Genomic DNA, 19,849 nt, shown 5'->3' with positions numbered 1-19,849 from the left:
AGAGTGGGTAAGGACCTCATCGAGGCTGACCCACATGCAAAAGCAGCCCCTCTCACCAGTCACACATATCTGAGTGGCTGTCTCTCTGTTGGGGAATGAAGAGATTAGAAAAGCGAAGTTTGGAAAGTGGCCCTTCAGTTGAGTGATGACATTAGTGTCCCATTGCAAGCCTTAATGAATAGTAGGGGCCAGACCACATCCATGTTGAGTTAAATGCACTCTTGGCAAAAGAATTCAGTCTTCAAAGGAAAGAAACAAACATTTATTAAGTGTCTTTTGTTTTCTTGCCAGTCACTCTGCTAAGTACTTTGATCATACTTTCTCATTTGATTTTTTACCACTTAAGGAGGTAGATAATATTGTTATCTCCATTTCATAGTTAAGGAAACCAAGGCAAACAGAAGTAATGTGATTTGGCCAGGATCATACAATTGCCAAATGGCTGAGGCCTATTTTGAACTGCAGTCCTCCTGACTCTGAGACCCATGTTCTACTCATTGTTCTATCTAGTTGCTTCCTAAAAGTTTAGTCTGGTCTTTCAGAGACAAGGGACTATGTGATCAGTCAATCAATTCACAAACATTTATTAATCACTAACTGTGTGCTGTTGTGAACGAGTGGGCCAGGAGAATCCAAACCAGAAAGGCCTTCTCTCCCCAGGAGGACTCTGGGGCAGTTCCTTAGCTTTCCTCTTCTATTTGTCACCAGCACCACCACCACCACCACCACCATCATTTTAATAAATAAACTAGCATTTATGTACCATCTATCATGGACCAGACACCATGTTGAGCATGTCTTACATTATGATTTCATTAGATGCTTCCATGAACCTTATGAAACAGATCTCCCCTTTGCAATCAAAGAAACTGAGGCAGACAGAAACTAAGTAACTTGATCAAGGTCACACACAGGTACTAAAGTGTCTAAGGTAGAATTGAAATGTGGGTCTTCCTGACTCAAAAAACAATTCTCTTCCCACTGTACCACCTAGCTGCTATATGTCTGAATGTGTATATAAATAAATATGTGTTTAGGTGCATTTACAGGGATTTATGTTTCAATGATTGTATTCAAAGTCTGCCTCAGGCATCTACTAGCTATGTGAACTTGAGCAAGACAATAACTTCTGCCTTAGTTTCTTCATCTATAAAATGAGTATAATAGTAACTACCTATCAGGGCTATTGTGAGGACATAATTAAATAATATATAGAAGGCACTTTACAACCTTCAAAATTCTCCATAAATGCTAGTTGCAACAATGCTGCTGCTGCAACAATTATCACTGCTTTCCTTGCCATCCTTTTCCCAACTGAAGGATGGAGATGAGATAATACACATCTATCCCTGATTGTGGCCTCAGTTTCTTCAGTTATAAAACCATAGGGTAAGTGGGGCATAAAGATCTCTTCTAATTCCATGAATACCAAAGAAAGCATCAGTTTGATGATTGCAGCCACAGCAGGTCACAGGGAAGAGAGCTGAGAGCAGCCTCCTAGACATCCCAACTGGGAGAGTGTGCACTAAATCAGTTTGTTACTTGCTACCTGGAGGCAAGTTGATGCAGCTAGCAGTTCCTATCTTGTAAGCATCCCTGGAGGGAGTCATGACACCAGGAAAATTCCACTAAGGTAACCCTCCAACCAAACAGCACATTGAGAAGGCAGTCGGATAGACTGCAGTGGGCCTTGGAGTGCAAGTCCAAAGATTTTCCACTCACTATGGGACCTTGGATAAATCATTTCACTTTCCCCATCTGGGAGCCAGCTCCCTTCTCTACAAAATGAGGGTGGAACAGATGATTTCTTTCTAAGGGTGTTTTCAACTTAGAACATCCTATCCTATGTTCTAAGTCCCACCCCCTTCCTACCTCTGCTGCTGGGTCCTCTATTTTAAGATTCCTCTTCATAGAGTTCTAGAATTCCCCTCCCTTTGCCATCAAAGGGAGGAGAAACCGTCTCCTGTGATTGCCCACAGTTTATCAGAGAATCACAGATCTGGAAGGACTTCAGAAATCATGTAATCTCATCTTTAATTGGAAGGATAATCCCTTATTGGCAGGTTTCATGGTCTACCTCAAATTTTCATTAAAATATACCATCCAAAGGCATCAGTGGGTCCCATTACAGGGAGGGTCAAGTATAAAGGGGTTTTGTCCTCTTTCTTGGCTATCTTACTTTCTTATTTATCTCTAATCTCTCCTCCTCTCTATTGGCTGCTTCTCTACCCCCTACAAACATTCCCCTATTTCTCCCAAACAACCCAAACCCCCTTTCTTGATGAATCATTCCATTCCCCACTATCTACCTTATCTCTCTTCCCCTTTGAGGCTAAATTCATTGAGAAGGCTACCTACTACTGATGTCTCCAATTCCTTTTTTCTTCCTCTCTTCTTAATTAACTAACCCTGGTTTGGCTTCCAATCACATCATTCACCTGAAACTCCTCTCTCTAAAGTGATCAAATGTCTTAATGACATTTTCTTAATCCCAATCTTTCTTCACCTCTTTGGAGCTATTGACATTTAATCATCTCTTCTCCTTGATACTCTCTTCTCTCTAGATTTCTGAGACAGCATTCATTCCTGCCTTTACTCCCCCATCTTGGCTCCTGCCCCTTAACACCATTCTATCCTAATTCTTGCACCTGTCTAGATTTTCCTTCTCAGTCTGGGCCTCCTTTACTAGATATTCTTCTTGGTGGTGCCATCTAATGTCAGATGTCTCTTCTAGGCTGGGTCCTAGGTCTTCTATTCCTCCTCTGCACTATTTGCTTTCATCGGTTCCTATGGATTCGATTATCATTCTCTGCTGACAATTTTCTCAAATCTATGTACCCAGTCCTAACCTCTCCACCAACCTCATTTCACATCACTAACTGCCTATTTAACTCCTTGAACTGAATATCCCATGGGAATTTTAAACTCAACACGTCCACAACTGAACTAATTTTTTCCCTCTACCGTCCCTCATTGAAATTCATCTATTCCTCTGAAGAACATGGCCATCCTCCTTTCAACCTAGGTGCCATTGTTGATGTTCCATGTTCCATACTCCCTCCTCCTATGTCCAATCTGTCACCTCACTGTTCATTTTACCTCCATAACATTTTTCGAATGCGGTCCCTTCTCTCCTTCTCCAACACAGCCATCATTCCAAGGCAGGCCTTGGTCACCTCATGTCTGGATTGTTGAAATTACTGCTGGTGAACCTGCCTGCCTCACTGTAGCTTCTATCAAACTGATCTTCCTAAAGCAGAGATCTGACTGGGCCATCCCTCACTCAATCAATTCCAGTAAATCCCTCTCATCTCAAAGATCCAACATGAAATCCTTCATTTGGTATTCCAAGGCCACTCCTCCATCTTTCTAGACTTTCTATACCTTATACCCCACCACATCCTTTTCAATCCTTTTGGTTGTCTTTGACAAGACCCTCCACCTCCTGCCTCAATTGTTCTTCCTCCTCATCCTCACCTCCTGGATTCCTTCAAGTTCCAGCTAAAATTCTACCTTTGCTTGTGAAGCCTTTCTCAACCTTCCTTAATTCTAGTATCTTCCTTCTGGTGATTATTTCTAATTTATCATGTATATGTAGAATGTTTGTCTAAAGTTATCAGCATGTTGTCTCCCCCATTAGACTGAACTCCTTGACAATAGACCTTCTTGTGTCTTTTTTGTACATCTAGTACTTAGAACACAGTTGAGTGTGTTCTAATGACTGACTGTCTTGCTTAATTCTGAATGCTTCAAATTCACCCTTGAGTGTGTGGACATATGTTCATATCTACATGCCCCCAGACAAAAGCACTTGAAGAGTCTTCTGGGAGGAGCAAGACCTGTTCTGAGGATTTAGAACTCCTATCAGAATGGGACCTGGAAGACTGTATGCAACTATCCATCCCAAGATGCTTTGCATGGTGAGTCAGGTTTCCTTGCCAGCCACATTGGAGTTGATCCTCCTAGGTCCAGAAGGAAAGGATCTGGAAAAGGTGAGCTTTTCTAAGTGTTTCATCTCTAAGACTGCTATACAGAAGTCTCCCAAATCTGCCTGTCCCAGATTTGGGTAAACCCCCTCCCTTCCAGGGGAATGGCTATCTTTGGTCATCAGCCTCCTGTAATCCTGTCTCTTTTAAGTGATAACCCCACTCCAGAGTAAAGGCTAATCTTCCCCACCTTCTAGGCCCCACCCCCACCAGTTTTCTTTTACAAGAAAGATTCCAAGAATTTGGAATACCATTAGCATCTCTATCTTAATGAAGTGTGTAGATAGCTTTATTTTAGATAGATCTGGGCTGGGCTTTCCTTTCAAATAAAGTTCCATCAATTAGAATGAGCTGGGGTCTTAACATCCCCCCAAATGATAGGACAGGGATTTTAGGAAGTGGGAAATAGAAGGAGAAACAAATAACCATAGTTTGGGAGCTTATAGGAACCTTGGAAGTCCCTGAATCCAAAGCCCTCCTTTTACAAGTGAGAAAAAGTGGAGACCCAAAGAAGGGGAAAGGAATTTACTCAGGGTCACTCTGTTGGGAGTTAAGGCAGGCTCTGAACCCAGCCTTTGCTACTTTGATACCTCCTCTACCACTCGGCATAACTTCATTTCAATATTTAAACATCCCCAGTGAGATGAGGATATGCTATATTTTACACTTTGGAAGGTGCCTTTTCATAGCTTGGTTGCAATTCTTCCCTCTCCCTGGCCATTCCCTATTGTCAGACATCAAGGAGAGGATGCAAAGGGGGGGAGGAGGAGGAGGAGGAGGACGCAGCCCCCAGATCTGAGCTTGGAAAGAAACTTGAAGGTTTACATACATATCCTCATCGCCTTGCCTTCCTGATGTATCAAGGACAAAACAAGCTCACTCTTGGATCCATAGTTTGTTGGTTAATCTCCCTGCCTCGAGACTTTCCCCACCCTTCTTCTGGTCTCCTTCCTAAAACTAAGGGCTGGGGGCAGTTAGATGGCATATTGGGTAGAGCACCAGCCCTGGATTCAGGAGGACCTGAGTTCAAATGTGACCTCAGACACTTAATAATTACCTAGCTGTGTGATCTTGGACAAGTCACTTAACCCCATTCACCTTGCCAAAAAAAACCCAAATAAAACTAAGGACTATGACAACCAACTTTCATTAAACTCTGCTAGTTCCCTAGCCGTCCAGTAGCAATCTCGTATTTTTTGTTTTCATTCAAACCCCTCTAGAACCTGGTTCCCTGCTTCCTTTCCAGGCTTCTTACCCACAGACCCCAAGTACTCTCCAGTAGTGTGACCTCAGCATCCTTGGTGTTTCTGAGAATTTCCACTGGCCATCTCCCAGACCTAGGAGGTTCTTCCACCACATCTCCATTTTCCTGGCTAACTTCAGCTTTCAGTTAAAATCGGACCTTTCCCATTGCCCCTCATACCAGTTCTCTCCCTCTAAGATCATCTCCAGTTTCTCCTGCCTAGAGCTTGGCTTCTTCCTCTGAGTTCGTGAACTTGGGTTTACAAACCTGCATTGACAGGTTTGAAAGGCAGTGGTGGTCCCCCAAATACCAGGCTGTTGGAACAACCATTGCCTTAATAATATCTGACTTTTCTATAGTCCTTTAAGGTTGGCAAATTGTTCTATAGTGACTGAGTCTCCTGGCCTCCCGTGAGAGGCAGCGTGGTGTGGCAGAGGCCGCTAGCCAGAGTCAGGAAGATTTAGGTTCAGATTCAGCATCCTGATGGCCTGCTAGCTTCCCGGGGTCCCTTTAACTCTCATATAAAATGGTGCCACCTTCTCCAGGAGCTACCCCATTCCCAATGCCTTCTCTTAGAAGGATACCGCATAAGCTGCATGCATGCTTCCATTAGACCAGAGGGCAGGCTCTTATTTGGGGCTTTATCTTTGTATGAGAGGTGCTTTATGCAGGGCCTAGCTCACAGTAGGCTTCTCATATCTATTTGCTGGCTAGGAAATTCATTAACCATTTCCTCATAACCCTAGGAATCATGCTCATTTACAGATTAGATGCCAATCTGCCTCAGGGGGCCAAACTCCCTGGGGCCTTCCCACTGGCAGTTCCCAGCACAGATGAAATCACAGATCTGAAACCTTCCCCTTGACCAAAAAAAAAACCCTGCAAGATGGATCCAAAGCCTATTATCATCTCCATTTCATAATGGAGAAAATGAAGTTATTCATGTCTGAGATGGGATTAGAGTCCCTGTCATCCCGAGTCCCAAGCCAGCCTCTGCAGCACAGCATTCATCTGACCCCGAAAGTTGGGGGATCAGTTGAGATACTTTATTCTAGGCATCCCTCCTCCTTGGGGAATCTGGAGCTTCCTAGCAGGGTTTTGCCTTTCTTTGGGTCCCCCACCCCTGTGCTTCAATGCCTATTCACTTCCCCACTGCCCCAGACTCTACTTACTGTTCCTTATTCCAGGCCCAAGTACTGATAAGAATATGGCAATAGAGGGGTATGTGTGCATGTGTGCGAGTGCGTGTGCGTGTGCGTGTGCGTGTGTGTGTGGCTCCACACTGATGTTGATTTTCTGGGCATCAGGGGTCTTCACATCCAACAAACTCACTGGGGGGTTCCACTTCCCTTCCCCCTTCCAGGAATTTGTCTTTCACTATCACATCAGCCAGAGCCCCCTTCCAACCATGAAGAGATCATTCAGTCATCCAAACACATATTAAGCACCGGCTGTATGCAAGAAACTCATCACAGGTACAGGATTTGTCCTTTGATTTTCCTGATACGGTAAGTAAACATTTTCATTCAGTTGCAGAGGCTCTGCCCCAATCCTAACCTAGAAGCTAAGCACAGCAGCTAGTTAGGAAGTCTTTAGACCTTTTCACCAAGGGGGAGACTGAGGCAATAAGCAGGCTTTTCCAATGGACAGAATCAGAAAGGAGTGCTCCTGTTAAAGAATACTCCAGGCCCCCCCCCATGTAGGAAAGCTGGCAGAGGTGCCCGAGACACTGGGTGAGCCAAGGTCACATGCCAGTACATGTCTGAGGTTGGGGTTGGCCCTAGGCCAGCTGGCTGTCCATGCCAACTCCCTATAATGACAGTGACAGTAGCCACTCCTTTAGCAGGTTTAAAGTTAATCAGATACTTGTCCTTCAATGACCTAGCCAGCTACGGAGTGCAGGGGCCATTATGCCCATTTTCCAGATGGAGGCTGGGGGAAGGGGAGTGACTTGGCTAAGGTGACACACCCAGAGCTAGTAAGCAATTTCCAGTTCCAAGTCCTTGTCCCAGAGATCTCTCTGTCCCAACCTCTCACCACAAAGCAGAGTCCTGGGAGCTCTCTTTGGCTGCTTAGGGATTGGTGAATGGAGCTGGTGGCTCATTCTAGCCTGGGATGTTCTCCCCTTAAAAACAGGCCATACCCAAGGGAAGCACTCATTTTCTAGCTTCTGTGGCTAAGGGTCTGGGGACTGGTTGCAGAGGGTCTCTGGAGAGGGGAAGCAAGGGTGCTTCTCAGGACAGGTGCTCTCTTGTTTGCATCCAGGACCGAGTAGATCTCCCTTGATCCAGGGGATGGGGAGGGTCTCTCTCTTTCAGGACAGGTTCTCCAAGTTCAGGACCTGGGAAGGTCTCTCTCTCTCAGCAGGGGTGACAGGTCTGAAGCAACCCTACCACTCAAGGGGCTCTGAGCTCTGAGGCTACCGCAACTGTGCCTTTGCTTGCTAATTCAGTCCTACCGGATGTCTGAGATCTTTGCAAGGGACAGCAACAGTCAAGGGCCTTTGGCATGACAAGACTAGGAGGCAGGCTGTGGGCCAGAACCGGCCTTCAGCCCAAGCTGCCCAGCAGCTCTGGGGAACAGCAGGTCGGCTACGTCCAGAATCACCCGAGTCCCCAGAAAGTGGCCCTGTGTTTTTTCCAGTCTTATTTTCTTCGCTTGTCCGCTGAGGAGCGCTCCCATCTCTGGCCGTGGCCCCTCCTTGTTTCTATAGCCATTTTTCCTTTCCTAATGTGTGGAATAGTGCAGGAATGGAGATGGAAAGCCAGTTGCGGTCCTCTGGCATCTCCCAGCCAGTAGGAGGAAAAGCTACATAGTGAGTTCCTGAACACTACTTACCACGAGCCTTGAACTGGGTACTAGGGAGCCACAGAGATACAGTAACCAAAGGAAGACTCCCTGCCCTCAAGGAGGTTACTTTGTATCTGGGAAGTGTAATTTGTATCCAGCTCAGTGGCCCCAAGTGTCTACAAAGTAACTTGTTTTGGCGGGAAGGCCGGCTTCGTTACCTTTCTAGCTTCTTTCCCCTGTGCCTTTCCTGGCAGAGGGCCCAGACTCAGAAGAAGCGCTTACATTTGTGGAATCACCGGCTTTCCAGAGTATTCGGACCAGGCTTAGGGGACCGACCATTTGTTTGAAGTGACCGTTCTCTGGGCCCTAGGAGATGGGCAGAGCCGAGTGCCGAGCCAACCCTTGCTGGGTCCCCACCGTGGGAGAACCTCTCTGCCCCCTAGCAGCGGCTTTTCCCCCTCTAAAAAGGAAGGTGATCTTAGTATCCCCCAGACCCAAAGGTCCACCGTTGAAAAGAATCTGACAAAAGCCCAATGGGGGTCATCCCTTTTAGAAATGGGGAAGCCTCTGGGTGGGAGGCTTTGCTGGGGTTCGGACCTAGGATGTCCCGGCTTGGCTCCTCTGGCCAGGCTCCTGGTGGAGTGGGGTCTGGACCCTGACCCTCAAGACCCGCCAGCCCAGGCTCACTCACCAGGTTTACCCCCCCCCCCCCAATGAGCTCGCTGGAGGGTCACTAAGCTCCGCTGAGGCCCCGATCGATCTTCATTTCCGTCTCCATCTCCCTAACTGAAGACGGGGGCCAGGACACGGGGAAACTGAGACACAGGGCCGGCTAACGGTTTGGTTTGCCAGGTTGGGCAAGAAGCTCCGAACGAGGGTGCAGGAGGCCGCCGCTTACTTTTGCTCTTGGGAGCCGCCAGGGAGGGGACTGGGCCCCCCCAAAGGAGGGCTCCGAAAGGACCTCTCCTTTCTTGGGGATGCACCTGCCAAGCCACCCACGGGAGAGGGGCAGCCTGGGGGCCCCGAGCTCCCTGTCCGAGTCAAAAGGTCACGGGCGGCTGGCTCCGAGGGAGGGATGAGGGCCAGGGTCGCCGAGGGCTGGCTGGGTGGGGGGCCCTCTTTCGCCTGAAGGGCCGGGGGGGGGTTGGGGGGAAAGGAAAGCCAGGCAGGTGCACGGTCTGGCCCAGCCCCCATTTCCTCTCTTTCCCTTTCCCTCCCCTTCTCCCCCCCTCCTCGGAGGAAGGGACCTCCCAACTACAGCTGGCAGAGGGGAGGAGAAAAGGGGGGCGAGGGGAGGGGGAGGGGAGCGCGCTGGCCGCTGGGGCCCGGGAGGAGCCGCACGTGTGCGCCGTCCCGGGCGGGGGAGTCCCCGGGAGAGCACGTGCCGCGGCGCGCGGGGGGCGGGGAGTCCCGGGCAAGCTCGCGCCGCCGCCGCCGCCTCTGCCGCTGCTGCTGCTTCCTCCTCCTCCTCCTCCTCCTCCTTCTCCCCCCCTCCATCTCCTCCTCCTCCTCCTCCCCTCTCCCTCCTCCTGCCCCCTCCTCCTCCCCCCGCTCCGGCTCCCGCTCCGGGCCCGGCCCCGCGGGAGGCGCCTGGAGCGGCGGCGGCGGCGGCGGCTCTCGCGGAAACTTTGCCCCCCCCCCCCCCCCGCCCCGGCTCCGCCCGCCGGCCCGGCCGCCCCGCCGCTGCCCCGGGCCCGGCCCGGCCGCCGCCTCCGCCTCCTCCTCCACCCCCCTTTGTGCGCCCCGCCCCGGAGGCGGTGGCGGCGGGCAGGTCGGTGCAGTCGGTCCTCTTCCGGCTCCGGGCTGGGGGAGGGGGAGGCAGGCGGGGGGCTGGGCCGGGCGGGGGGAGCGGGCAGGCCGGCGCGCACAGCGGCCCTGTCCCGGGGCCGGGCCGGGCCGGCGGGGTGAGCGGGCGGGGCCGCGGGCGGGGGCGGGCGCGGCGGGGGGGCGGGCGGCCGCTACATTGTTGCCCGGGGGCGCCGCGGGCAGATACAGTGTAGCGGAGCCGGGCCGCGGGGGGGGGGGGGGCGGGGGGAGCCGCCGGGCGCCCGAGCCGCCGCCGACTTCCAGAACAAAGGAGCCCGAGCGGCGGCGGCGGCGGCGGCCGGGGGGGGGGGGGGGCGGCCGGCCCCTCACCCTCTGCGCCCCGCTCCCCGGCGCCCCGGGCCCCGGGCAGGCAGCGGGCTCCGGGCCTGGGCGGGGGGGCCGGGGGTGCTGGGCCACGGGGACCCCTCCCCCACCTCCCCGGGCCCCAGGGCCCCAAAGCCCCTGGCCCTTCGGCCCCTTCCAGCTCCAGGAAAACTTTCCACTGGAACTCTTGAGAGCCTTCGGCCCCCGCGGCTCCCCCCCCAGGAGAATGGCGGGGCCGAAGGGGGGAGCCTTCCCAGGCGCCTAGGGGCCCAACTTCCTTGGAAGTCTCCCAGGAGGGGAGGAGCCTTCCCCGACCCCCCCCCCCCCACTTTTGAACCGGCCCTTGGGTAACTGGTGGTGCCCCCCCCCCCCCCGCAGGCGCAGCCGCCACCTCCGAGGGAAGGGGTCTGGCTAGGACTGGCCATGTGCCCCTCCCTCGAGTTAGGAAGAGGATTTGGGCCGGTGGTCCCCGATCCCAAGGTGCTAAGCCTCTCCCCCACCCCTTCTCTCTCTCTGTTCCTCTCCCAGGCGGTACCATCTGCGTTCTGCTTCAGCTCGGTTCCTAGAAGAGAAACCCCACCCCCATTGGGAAGCCCTCCCCTCCCTTGACCACCTCCCAGCCCCCCTGCCCCAGCCAGCCCCCTCACCTGGTGCCCTGGCACCGCCTCAGGGAGGGTGAAGGACAGCACCTAGGGCCAGAATGACACCTTCCCGGGAGGCTGCTACTGCTGCTGCTGGTCTCCTTCCCCAGATCCCAGGCCCTGGCAAGTGGGAAAGTGGCCCCCAGCTGTGCCAGACCCCCGTGGGCCACCGAAGGTGAAGAGCGGAGGCGCTCGTGAGGAAGCCTGGTGGGCAGAGGGCTGCCGGGCGACTCGGGCGTGGGGGGCCATTACCCAAAGCGTTGGCGGCAGCTCCTATGCCCCCCGCCCTGGCAGTGCGATGAGCCGGTTTCAGATGCCAGTGCCTGTCCAGCAGGAGCCACCGGGCCTTCCCAACTTCCCTCAGGGCAAGGTGATGCCAGGAAGCTTCAGAGGGCCAGGGCTCCCCACTGGGGTGACGGGGAGCACAGAGCAGCAGCAGCAGCAGCAGCCTGGGGGATGTGGAGATGGCCGCAAGAAGCGCAAACGCTGCGGGATGTGCGAGCCCTGTCGGAGACTGGAAAACTGCGGGGCGTGTACCAGTTGTACTAACCGGAGGACCCACCAGATCTGCAAGCTTCGAAAGTGTGAGCTGCTGAAGAAGAAGGCCAGTCTGCTCAAGGAGGTAAGCCAGCTGGCAGCCGCAGAGGAAGGGGGCCTGGGAGACCGGCCCCACTGGCCCTGGGCAGGGGGCATCGCCTGCAGGTGGCACTGGGAAGGTCCTGCCTGGCATGGGGCCCATCAACTTTGGGTGGCCCATCGCAGGGTGTAAGAAAAGCAGGGTTCCAGCAGCCACGGCAGGGTTAACAATGTGGCAAAAAACCGTCCCCCACTCCCTGCCCAGTCACTTAATCTTGGACAGCTGTGAGCCATTAGGCTCTCCTTTGATGCTTGCCCTTAACTGAGTTGGGGGGGGGGGGGAGAAGACAACCAACTTTCTGAGCTCTCTCCATGAGGGGGCTTTAACCAGTTGCAGAGGAGATACCTGTGAAGGGGTCTGTTGCTACTGACTTCAGGTGCTGCTGCTACTGGGGGCAGGGAGTGCCCAGTTGGAATGGCATGGAGCTTGCAACGGGTTCTGAATGGGTCGGAAGCTCCCACTGAACTCCACTGGGTGTCCTGCTGTCAATGTCAGGGGAGGGGAAAGCCGTGGTGGTGACCTGGAGACCTAGTTTTCTGGGAATGTCTCACCCAAGGGCTGGGGTTTTCCATTTTGAACTGGGAAACCTTCATTTCTCTCCTTCCCCTCCACCGCTACTCTGGATGCATCTGGGACAGACTTCTTTTCCTTAGCCTCTCTTTCTCCATCTCAGAAGCCTTAGCCATGGCTCCTTGCCATCTTTAGTGGGCATCTGCTGCTTGTTACCTGGGGGACTTTGACCAAAACTTGGAACTTCCCTCTAATTCATCTGTCAGATGAGGTTAGCCTCCATGGTCCATTACACTTGGGGCTGGGGAAGGGAAGGAGGGTTGAGGAAAGGGAATATGAGGAGAAGCTCATCTGATGGCAGGCCTCAGGGGTGATTTTCCATCATTCTGCCCAGTCGCTTGCATCTGCCTCCATCCGGAATGCACTTAGTTGTGATCGCAAGAAGCTCCATAGTGAAGCCCTGGCGGGAGAGATAGCAAAGACCTGGGTAGGAAAGCCTTGGCAGGAGCGACTGACGAGACTTGGTAGGACTAGAGCTGAAGGCAGGAGGAAGGGTCAGCCAATGAAGCTGTGGCCTGGGGACTCTGTGGCTGGCCATCTAGGAGGGGATGCCTTCCTGCCAGAGAAACTGGGCAGCCCTGCCCCCTAGCTAATCATATTCCTCCCTCCCTCTTGGGCCATAGAATTCTAGAAAGCAGTTTTTTCCCTGCAGAGCGCTGGGCAATGCCCTTAGCATTTTGAATCTTCTAGTCGAACTGCGAAGTGCATTTGCCACCCAGGCTTAAAGCCAATACCCAGATCTCTCCAAACCTGGGGGCTACCATTCTGTGATGCCATGTAAGGCACTTTTGGTGGAACTCAGCCGGACTTAGTGAAAACACCTACTATGCACCAGCCCTTGGATCTGGAACTTCTAAGATGGACACATTCACCATAGATTAGGAACTAGAAGAGACCACCACCATCCACTCTAATCCCCCCCCCCCCCCAGTTTACAGATGAGGACCCTGAAGTCCAGGGAGATCAAGTGACTTGATCTCATAGCTAGCAGCAGTTCAAAACCTTTTTACATTTGGAGAACCCAAGGCCCCAGGGAGATCGATTAATTTACCCCCTGGAAGATCGCGTCTAATTAGTCAGTCTCAGAACTGGGAGCAGAATGGGTCTGATTTCTTTAAAAGTTATTTTCATTAAATATTTTCCAAATACATGTAAAAACATTTTTTGACAATCATTTTAAAAACTATGTTTTAAAAATATTTCTCCATCCCTCTGGGCCCTCTCTGCTCCTTGCGAGAGGCAAACAATTTGAAATCTTGACTATGCATGTGATGTCATGCAAAGTATATTTCCATATTAGCCATGTTGAGGGAAAAAAGCACACACTACAACAGTAAAGATAAAGAGAGTTTAAAGGAACATCATTCAGAGTTAATCAAGTCTCTCTCTCTCTCGAGGGGGGGGGGTGACCTTTTTCATCCTGGGTCCTTTGGAATTGTCTGTGGTCATTGCCTGCCTTAGAGGAGCTGAGTGTTTCACAGTGATCATCCTACAATGTTGCTGTTATTATATACAAGAGGCTCCTGGTTCTGCTCACTTCATTTTACGTCAGTTCATGTAAGTCTTTCCAGATGTTTCTGCAACACTCCTGCTATTCATGTCTTATAGCACAATTGTACTCCGTCACAGTCACAGACCACAAAATGTTTAGCCATCCTTCAGTTGGTGGACTTCTACTCAGTTTCCTATCCCCCGCCTCCACCCAAAGCTGTGATAAATATTTTTCTCTTTTTTGAATACCGGCCTTTCAGGGGTGTTGCTGGCACCGTTTTAGAGCCCTTTGGACATACTTTCAAATTGATCTCCAGAATGGTTGAATGAGGGAAGCTCAGGCTTCTGCGGACCATGATCCCTCCTGTATTTCTCTCTTTTGTCTGCCTGATCAGTCCCCAGAGGACCCTCCTTCACTCCTGGAAGCCCAGCCCGGCCTTGAACCCTGGAAGATGCTCTCAATCCACCCCTTGACTCTCAGGAATTTGCTTCAGCACATTGACTCCCTCTTGCTCAGCCTAGCCCTCCCCATCACCATTCATTCCACTGTCATTTATGTAGTCTATGCCTTCTTCTGGGCCCTGGGGGCAATTCCAAGGTAACTAAGCCAAGGGTCCTGACCTCATGGAGGCGCTGTTCTGAGTCACATGACCCACATAGAACCAGCTCTCAAATATCCTATATACAGTGGAATAATGGAGAGAAGCCGGATGGAAGGGAGCTTGCTAGTTCGATTTAATCTGAACAAAAGTTGCCTCCTAGAAAGTTGGGTCTTTCTTTAATGACTGCCTGAGAGGTGCCTCTCCAGCCAACAGAACTGGGAAATGAGCATTCCTTCTTTGCTGTGGGAGATTTCCCCTCCTCTTGGCATAGCCCAACCCACTTTAGGGATTAGAGTTAGTAGGCAGGGGCTGGAGCCCCCATACCTGCCCCATTGCCTGGTAGACAGCAGGTGCTTACTAAAGGCTTGGTGATGAACTTTCAAATATATCTCCTCCATAGGGAATCCAATCCTCCAGATGGACTCTGATTTGGAACAGTTAGCCACTTCCCTACTGTGATAATGTGTATTCCTTTGAGACTGAGTGACTGAGAGAAAAGGCCCCAGCCCCTGCCTACCCTCAAAGACCTTGGATTTCCATTTGTAGATCAGCACTGTAGCTCTCTCAGATTATCTGTCCTAGGTTCCTCTCCCCAAAGTCCCTGGGAGAGACTCTTATCTCCACTCTGCCAACTATCCTAAACTTCCTGGCTCCTCTCCAGTCTTTCCCCAACTTTACTGCGCCTCTTCTAAAATTGGCTCACAGAAATGACCACTTTTCTTAAGGACTGCTCTAAACAGAGCAGAGGATAGAGGGACTGGGGCTTCCTTATTCCTAGAAAGCTGGATCTTTAATGACTGCCTGAACTCTTCAGAGCATTTGTTTGGCTCGGATATCCCATGGTCATGAGACTCTTGAATCTCAGATCTTTGTTAGACAAGCTGCTGACCTCACACTTCCTCTGGTTGAGGTTGGTTGAATTTTTGAATGCAAGTATATACATTTACATTGATCCCTCTCACATTTTTCTCTTATTAGATTCAAGCAGTGCTGAGGTTTGTGTATTAACTGTCTCCCCACCCACCTAAGTGGTGTCACCTGCAGGTTTGACAGGTGCCCTATCTTTCTCCAAATTCTGCTGAAAATTTTGAGCAGACTGAGTCAAATGACCCTGAACCATTGATCTCCCTCCCGAGTGACACAGACTCAGCAATGACTGCTGATTGGAGCCCAGTCACGGTGGCAGATGGACAACATTCCATGATGTTAGATATCTTCTCTCGCAGGCTAGTTAGAAATTGGATCCGAGATTACAGATTGCATTAGGATAAGGAACCCCAATTGAAGGCTCCATCTCCCAAGGATAGGAGACACTTTCTCTATGACCTAGAATTTCACGAGACTTGTTTGAAGCAGAAGGTGTCCCATACTGTCTGCGTGCCCTGGTTCTTGTCCTTTGTTATCAAAGAAGTCCAAAACGACATCACTATACCACCTTGATGCCCCCCATCTCATCCTTTCTTGAACTTTCAGTAGTAGTGTAGTTTTACAATTCCATTTGCAGTTCTTTTGGACTGGGGAAAGAAGCAAACTATTACCCATTTCTCCCTTCCTTCCCTCACTGGTTCTTGCCATCACATCCACCCTAAACAGTGGGCTTCTCTCTTCACTGATTCTCTTTCCCCTATAGAGTCAAACAGAAACCCCTTACTGTCCATCCTTATCTGATTCCTACCAGACCATTTGTCTGCCTCTCCCCCCTCATCTGTACTGTTTTGAGTTTCCTTAAAATTCTAGTTTGGAGTGTTTCCTAACCCTCTTGGAAATTTCTTCTAGAAGAGTAGGCCAGGCAATTTTACCTGTGCATAAGCTGAAATCTTTGACATCTGCATTTTCCAATGGACTCTGTCTCCTGTCAGATTGCAGCCCGGGTCCTCTCATTTCCATGTTCTAAGAGGGAGTGATGCCTTTGAAATGATCCTCCCAATTTCTCCTTCAGCACAACCAGAGGATCAGAATCAGATCCAGAAGAGGGTCTACCCATTACAATGTAAGCCCCTTGAGGACAGGGTCTGTTTTCTGACCTTCTTTGTATCCCTAGAAATCAGTCCATCCACCACAAAGTGGGCCCCTAATAAATGCTATTTGAATAATTGGTCATCTTTTTTGAATGGAAAATAGACCAGAGGTTAAAAATTTCAGGACTGGAGAAAGGATATTGAAAATAGAACAATCAATGGGGTGGCTAGGTGGCGCAGTGGATAGAGCACTGGCCCTGGAGTCAGAAGGACCTGAGTTCAAATCTGGACTCAGACACTTAATAATGACCTAGTTGTGTGGCCTTGGGCAAGTCACTTAACCCCATTGCCTTGCAAAAACCTAAAAAAAAAAAAGAAAAGAAAAAGAAAATAGAACACTCGGCAAGATAGAGATGTAAGAAAAAAACAGCTCAGAGCAAACCAAGATCCAAATGAAATTCTGTAGGAAGACTCGACTTATGATCCTAAGATCCTTTGGCTGTGTGTAGAGAAAGGCTGCATGGAGGAAAGGATCCCTGAATTGGACACTGGCAGAAGATTTTTTCACCCGGAGATAGAGACGTAAGGGGGAATTCCTTTAGATGAAGATGAAAAAGAAAAAAGTCGAATGTTATTGTGACAGTAATAATGCAAACTCCATGCGAGTTTTGAGACGCTGATGGTTTCTTCCTACTCTAGACCTGCCATATTGGCAAACTAAGAGGATGATGAGGCGCTTGTCTGGCAGGAGAGACAGCTGGCACATACTGTGGATGGCTTTTTTTCTCCCAGAAATGTCAAGGAAGTCTTCAGAAGCATTTCCACTTGGGTTTTAATTTCACACTGATGGGAAAACTAGTAGGTGAAGTGACGGAAGAAACCAGAAAAGATGGCCAGTGTCTGAATAATTTGAGAAAGGTGAGGAAGGTGTGCTCAGTGGAGTCAGACACATACTCTAGACTCCTGGGGGGCAGTTCACAAGTGACCAGAAGTGGTGAAAGAGCAAAAGGGGGAGAAGAAGCTTCAAAACTGAACTTTGGATGCTGGGGGGATCCCACTCAGGAAGAAAGAATCCGTGTAACTACACAACTTGGTTGAGTTCAGCTCTTCTGTCCTTAGCTTCGAGACTTGGAATTTCCAGCTGCCTTCAAAGTACAAATCAGAGGCCCCTGTGTGCATGTAACCTCCTCCCCAGCTATCCCTCAGTGTACTCCTCCTCTAATCTATTCTTTATTTTCTCGTGTGTATGCTGAATTCCCCTGTGGGAATGTAAGCTCCATTCTGAGAGAGTGAAGAAGTCTTGGGCTGTGTATCACCAATCTGAATTCCAGTGAGCACCTGCCATAGACTCAGTCCATCTTTACTGAGTTTAAATGAACGAGGGAAAGAGGCAAGGAGGGCAAGTTCCCCAGAGATACATCATCCAAAGGGCTTTTAGACCTAGAAGAATAGTATCCCAGAATGGGCGAGATGGAAGGGACTTTGGAAATTGGCTCACCCCTGCCCCATCCCACCTCATTCTACAGAGGAATCAATTTGGGGCTCAAGGAAGGGAAGCAATTTACTTTTGGCAGGAAGCAGAAGGCCATGGTCTTGCTTTTTTCTTCCTTTGCTCTTGGTTTTTCTTTGGGGACTTAAAGTGGAAAGTGCTGGTGGGAGATTGAAGGCCAGTTACCTACTGTTCTTTGGCCTAATCCTAGCTAGGCCCATCCCAGTGAACTGCTTAGGGGACATTCTTTCCTCTCCCTCCTTCAATCTTAGAGAGCCTAAGGGCCCACTAGGAACTTCTAACTCTGGTTTCTTCACTTTGCAAAATCTTGATGGCTCCTTCTTTCAGTGATCCCTTCTCTTAATTTCACATTAAGAAATCACCATACTGGGGTGGCTAGGTGGCACAGTGAGTAGAGCACCGGCCCTGGAGTCAGGAGGACCTGAGTTCAAATCTGGTCTCAGACACTTAATAATTGCCTAGCTGTGTGATCTTGGGCAAGCCACTTAACCCCATTGCCTTGCCAAAATAAAAACAAATCATCATCATCATACACATGAATACTAAGTCCTTTATAGCCTCTTTAAACACACATGTACATCCCTAAACATTCTTAGACTACACACACACACACACACACCCCCATATACACATTTTATTAATACTTCTTGACTTGTGTCATTTCGAGGTAGCTGGTAGCACAGTGTACCTGGAGTCAGGAAGACCTGAGTTCTAACCTGGCCTCAGTCCCTGATGAGATATGTAACCTAGGCAAACTGCTTAATTGTTCTCTGCTTCACTTTCCTCAACTGTAAAATGAGAATAACAATACTTACATCCCAGGGTTGCTGTGAGCATAAAATGAATGAGCTGTTTAAATAAATGCTTATGCTCTTCCCCATTTCAACATCCCTCTAAAATGAACCGATTAAACAAAAAGTCCAACACAGTGATGAATTCTGAAACTGTAAACAATATTCTCTCTGTTTCTCGGTCTCAGTGGGGGTGGGGGCTGGTTTCTTCACTTTCCCATTTTGACATTATGTTTCATTATGCAATTCTCTGGGTTCTCCAGTTTTTCAGTGTTCTGCTTCCTTATAGTGATCTTTTCATCTCTATTACTGTAAATATAGTGGGAAGAATTAATCTTGTTGATTTGGTTGTTCATTAGTTAATACAAATCTTTCCATGTTTCCCTGAAGTCCTCGTTCATTTCTTATTCCATTATGTCCTGTATCACAGGATTTTCATCCATTTCTGAATCTATAGGTACCAACACAAAAAGTATTGGTAAACCTTTCTTCCTAACTCAGACACTGGCTTGTTCCCATCTTCAGTCATCTTTCCCAATCTGCTGGGTGTGATGAAAGTTGAAACCTCAAGTTGGTTAAGTTTTTAGTTTTTTCTTATTATTAGCAACTTGAAACATAGATTTGTTCTTTGCAAAACTTTTTTTTGGAAAATAATTATATTCTTTGACTATTTATCTGGTGGAGAATGATTTTTTGTCAGTTGCCTAGGTATTTTTAGCTATCAAGCCTTTCTCAAAGCTATTTTTATTTTTAAATTCAATTTTATCATGTATTCCGTTCCAAATCCTCTCCCTCTTTTATCCTCTCCCCTACTCAATGAGAAAGTAAGAAATACAACACCAATTATGAATAGGAAATTATACAAAATAAATTTCTATATTGTCCATGGTCCAGAAAAAAAAAGAAATAGGAAAAAAATGCTTCAATCTATGCTCTTGAATTCATCAGTTCTCTGCAGATGGGTGGACAGCATTTTTCATCTTGAGACATTTGAAATTCTGATGGATAATTGTGTGGATCAGCATCACCAAGTCTTTCACAGTTGATTATCTTAGTAGTATTACTGTCACTATAGAAATTGTTCTTATTCTACCCACTTCATTTTGTATCAATTCATAGAAGTCTTCCCAAGTTTTTCTGAAACCATCTCTGTTATCACTTCTTACAGCATAGACATACTCTTTCTATTTTTATTTTTTTTCAGATTTTTTTTCAAGGCAAATGGGGTTAAGTGACTTGCCCAAGGCCACACAGCTGGGTAATTATTAAGTGTCTGAGACCAGCTTTGAACTCAGGTCCTCCTGACTCCAGGACTGGTGCTCTCTATCCACTGCCCCACCTAGCCTCCCCTAAGATATACTATTTCTAAATGATGAGCATCCTTGAGGTATCTGTTGATAGACTTGTTTTAAATATTTCTAGGGGTGGCTAGGTGGGGCAGTGAATAAAGCATCAGTCCTGGAGTCAAAAGTATCTGAGTTCAAATCTGGTCTCAGACAC

At 49.2% G+C, this 19,849-nt stretch overlaps 1 protein-coding gene across 1 annotated transcript in view; it reads left to right on the top strand.

The window, feature by feature from the left end:
* Positions 1–10,542: 10,542 nt before the first annotated feature.
* Positions 10,543–19,849, top strand: part of TET3 (tet methylcytosine dioxygenase 3) — a 119,938-nt gene continuing 110,631 nt past the window's right edge. Inside the window, exon 1 of the mRNA XM_074195165.1 lies at positions 10,543–11,412. Within this exon, the coding sequence (XP_074051266.1) occupies positions 11,089–11,412 (324 nt within the window). The 5' untranslated portion in view covers positions 10,543–11,088. The remainder of the gene's footprint in view (positions 11,413–19,849) is intronic.

Source organism: Macrotis lagotis, chromosome 1, assembly GCF_037893015.1.
Source record: "Macrotis lagotis isolate mMagLag1 chromosome 1, bilby.v1.9.chrom.fasta, whole genome shotgun sequence".
Taxonomy (NCBI): Eukaryota; Metazoa; Chordata; class Mammalia; order Peramelemorphia; family Peramelidae; genus Macrotis; species Macrotis lagotis.
Note: the sequence above shows the minus strand (reverse complement) of the source record. Positions and strands in the feature narration are given on the sequence as shown.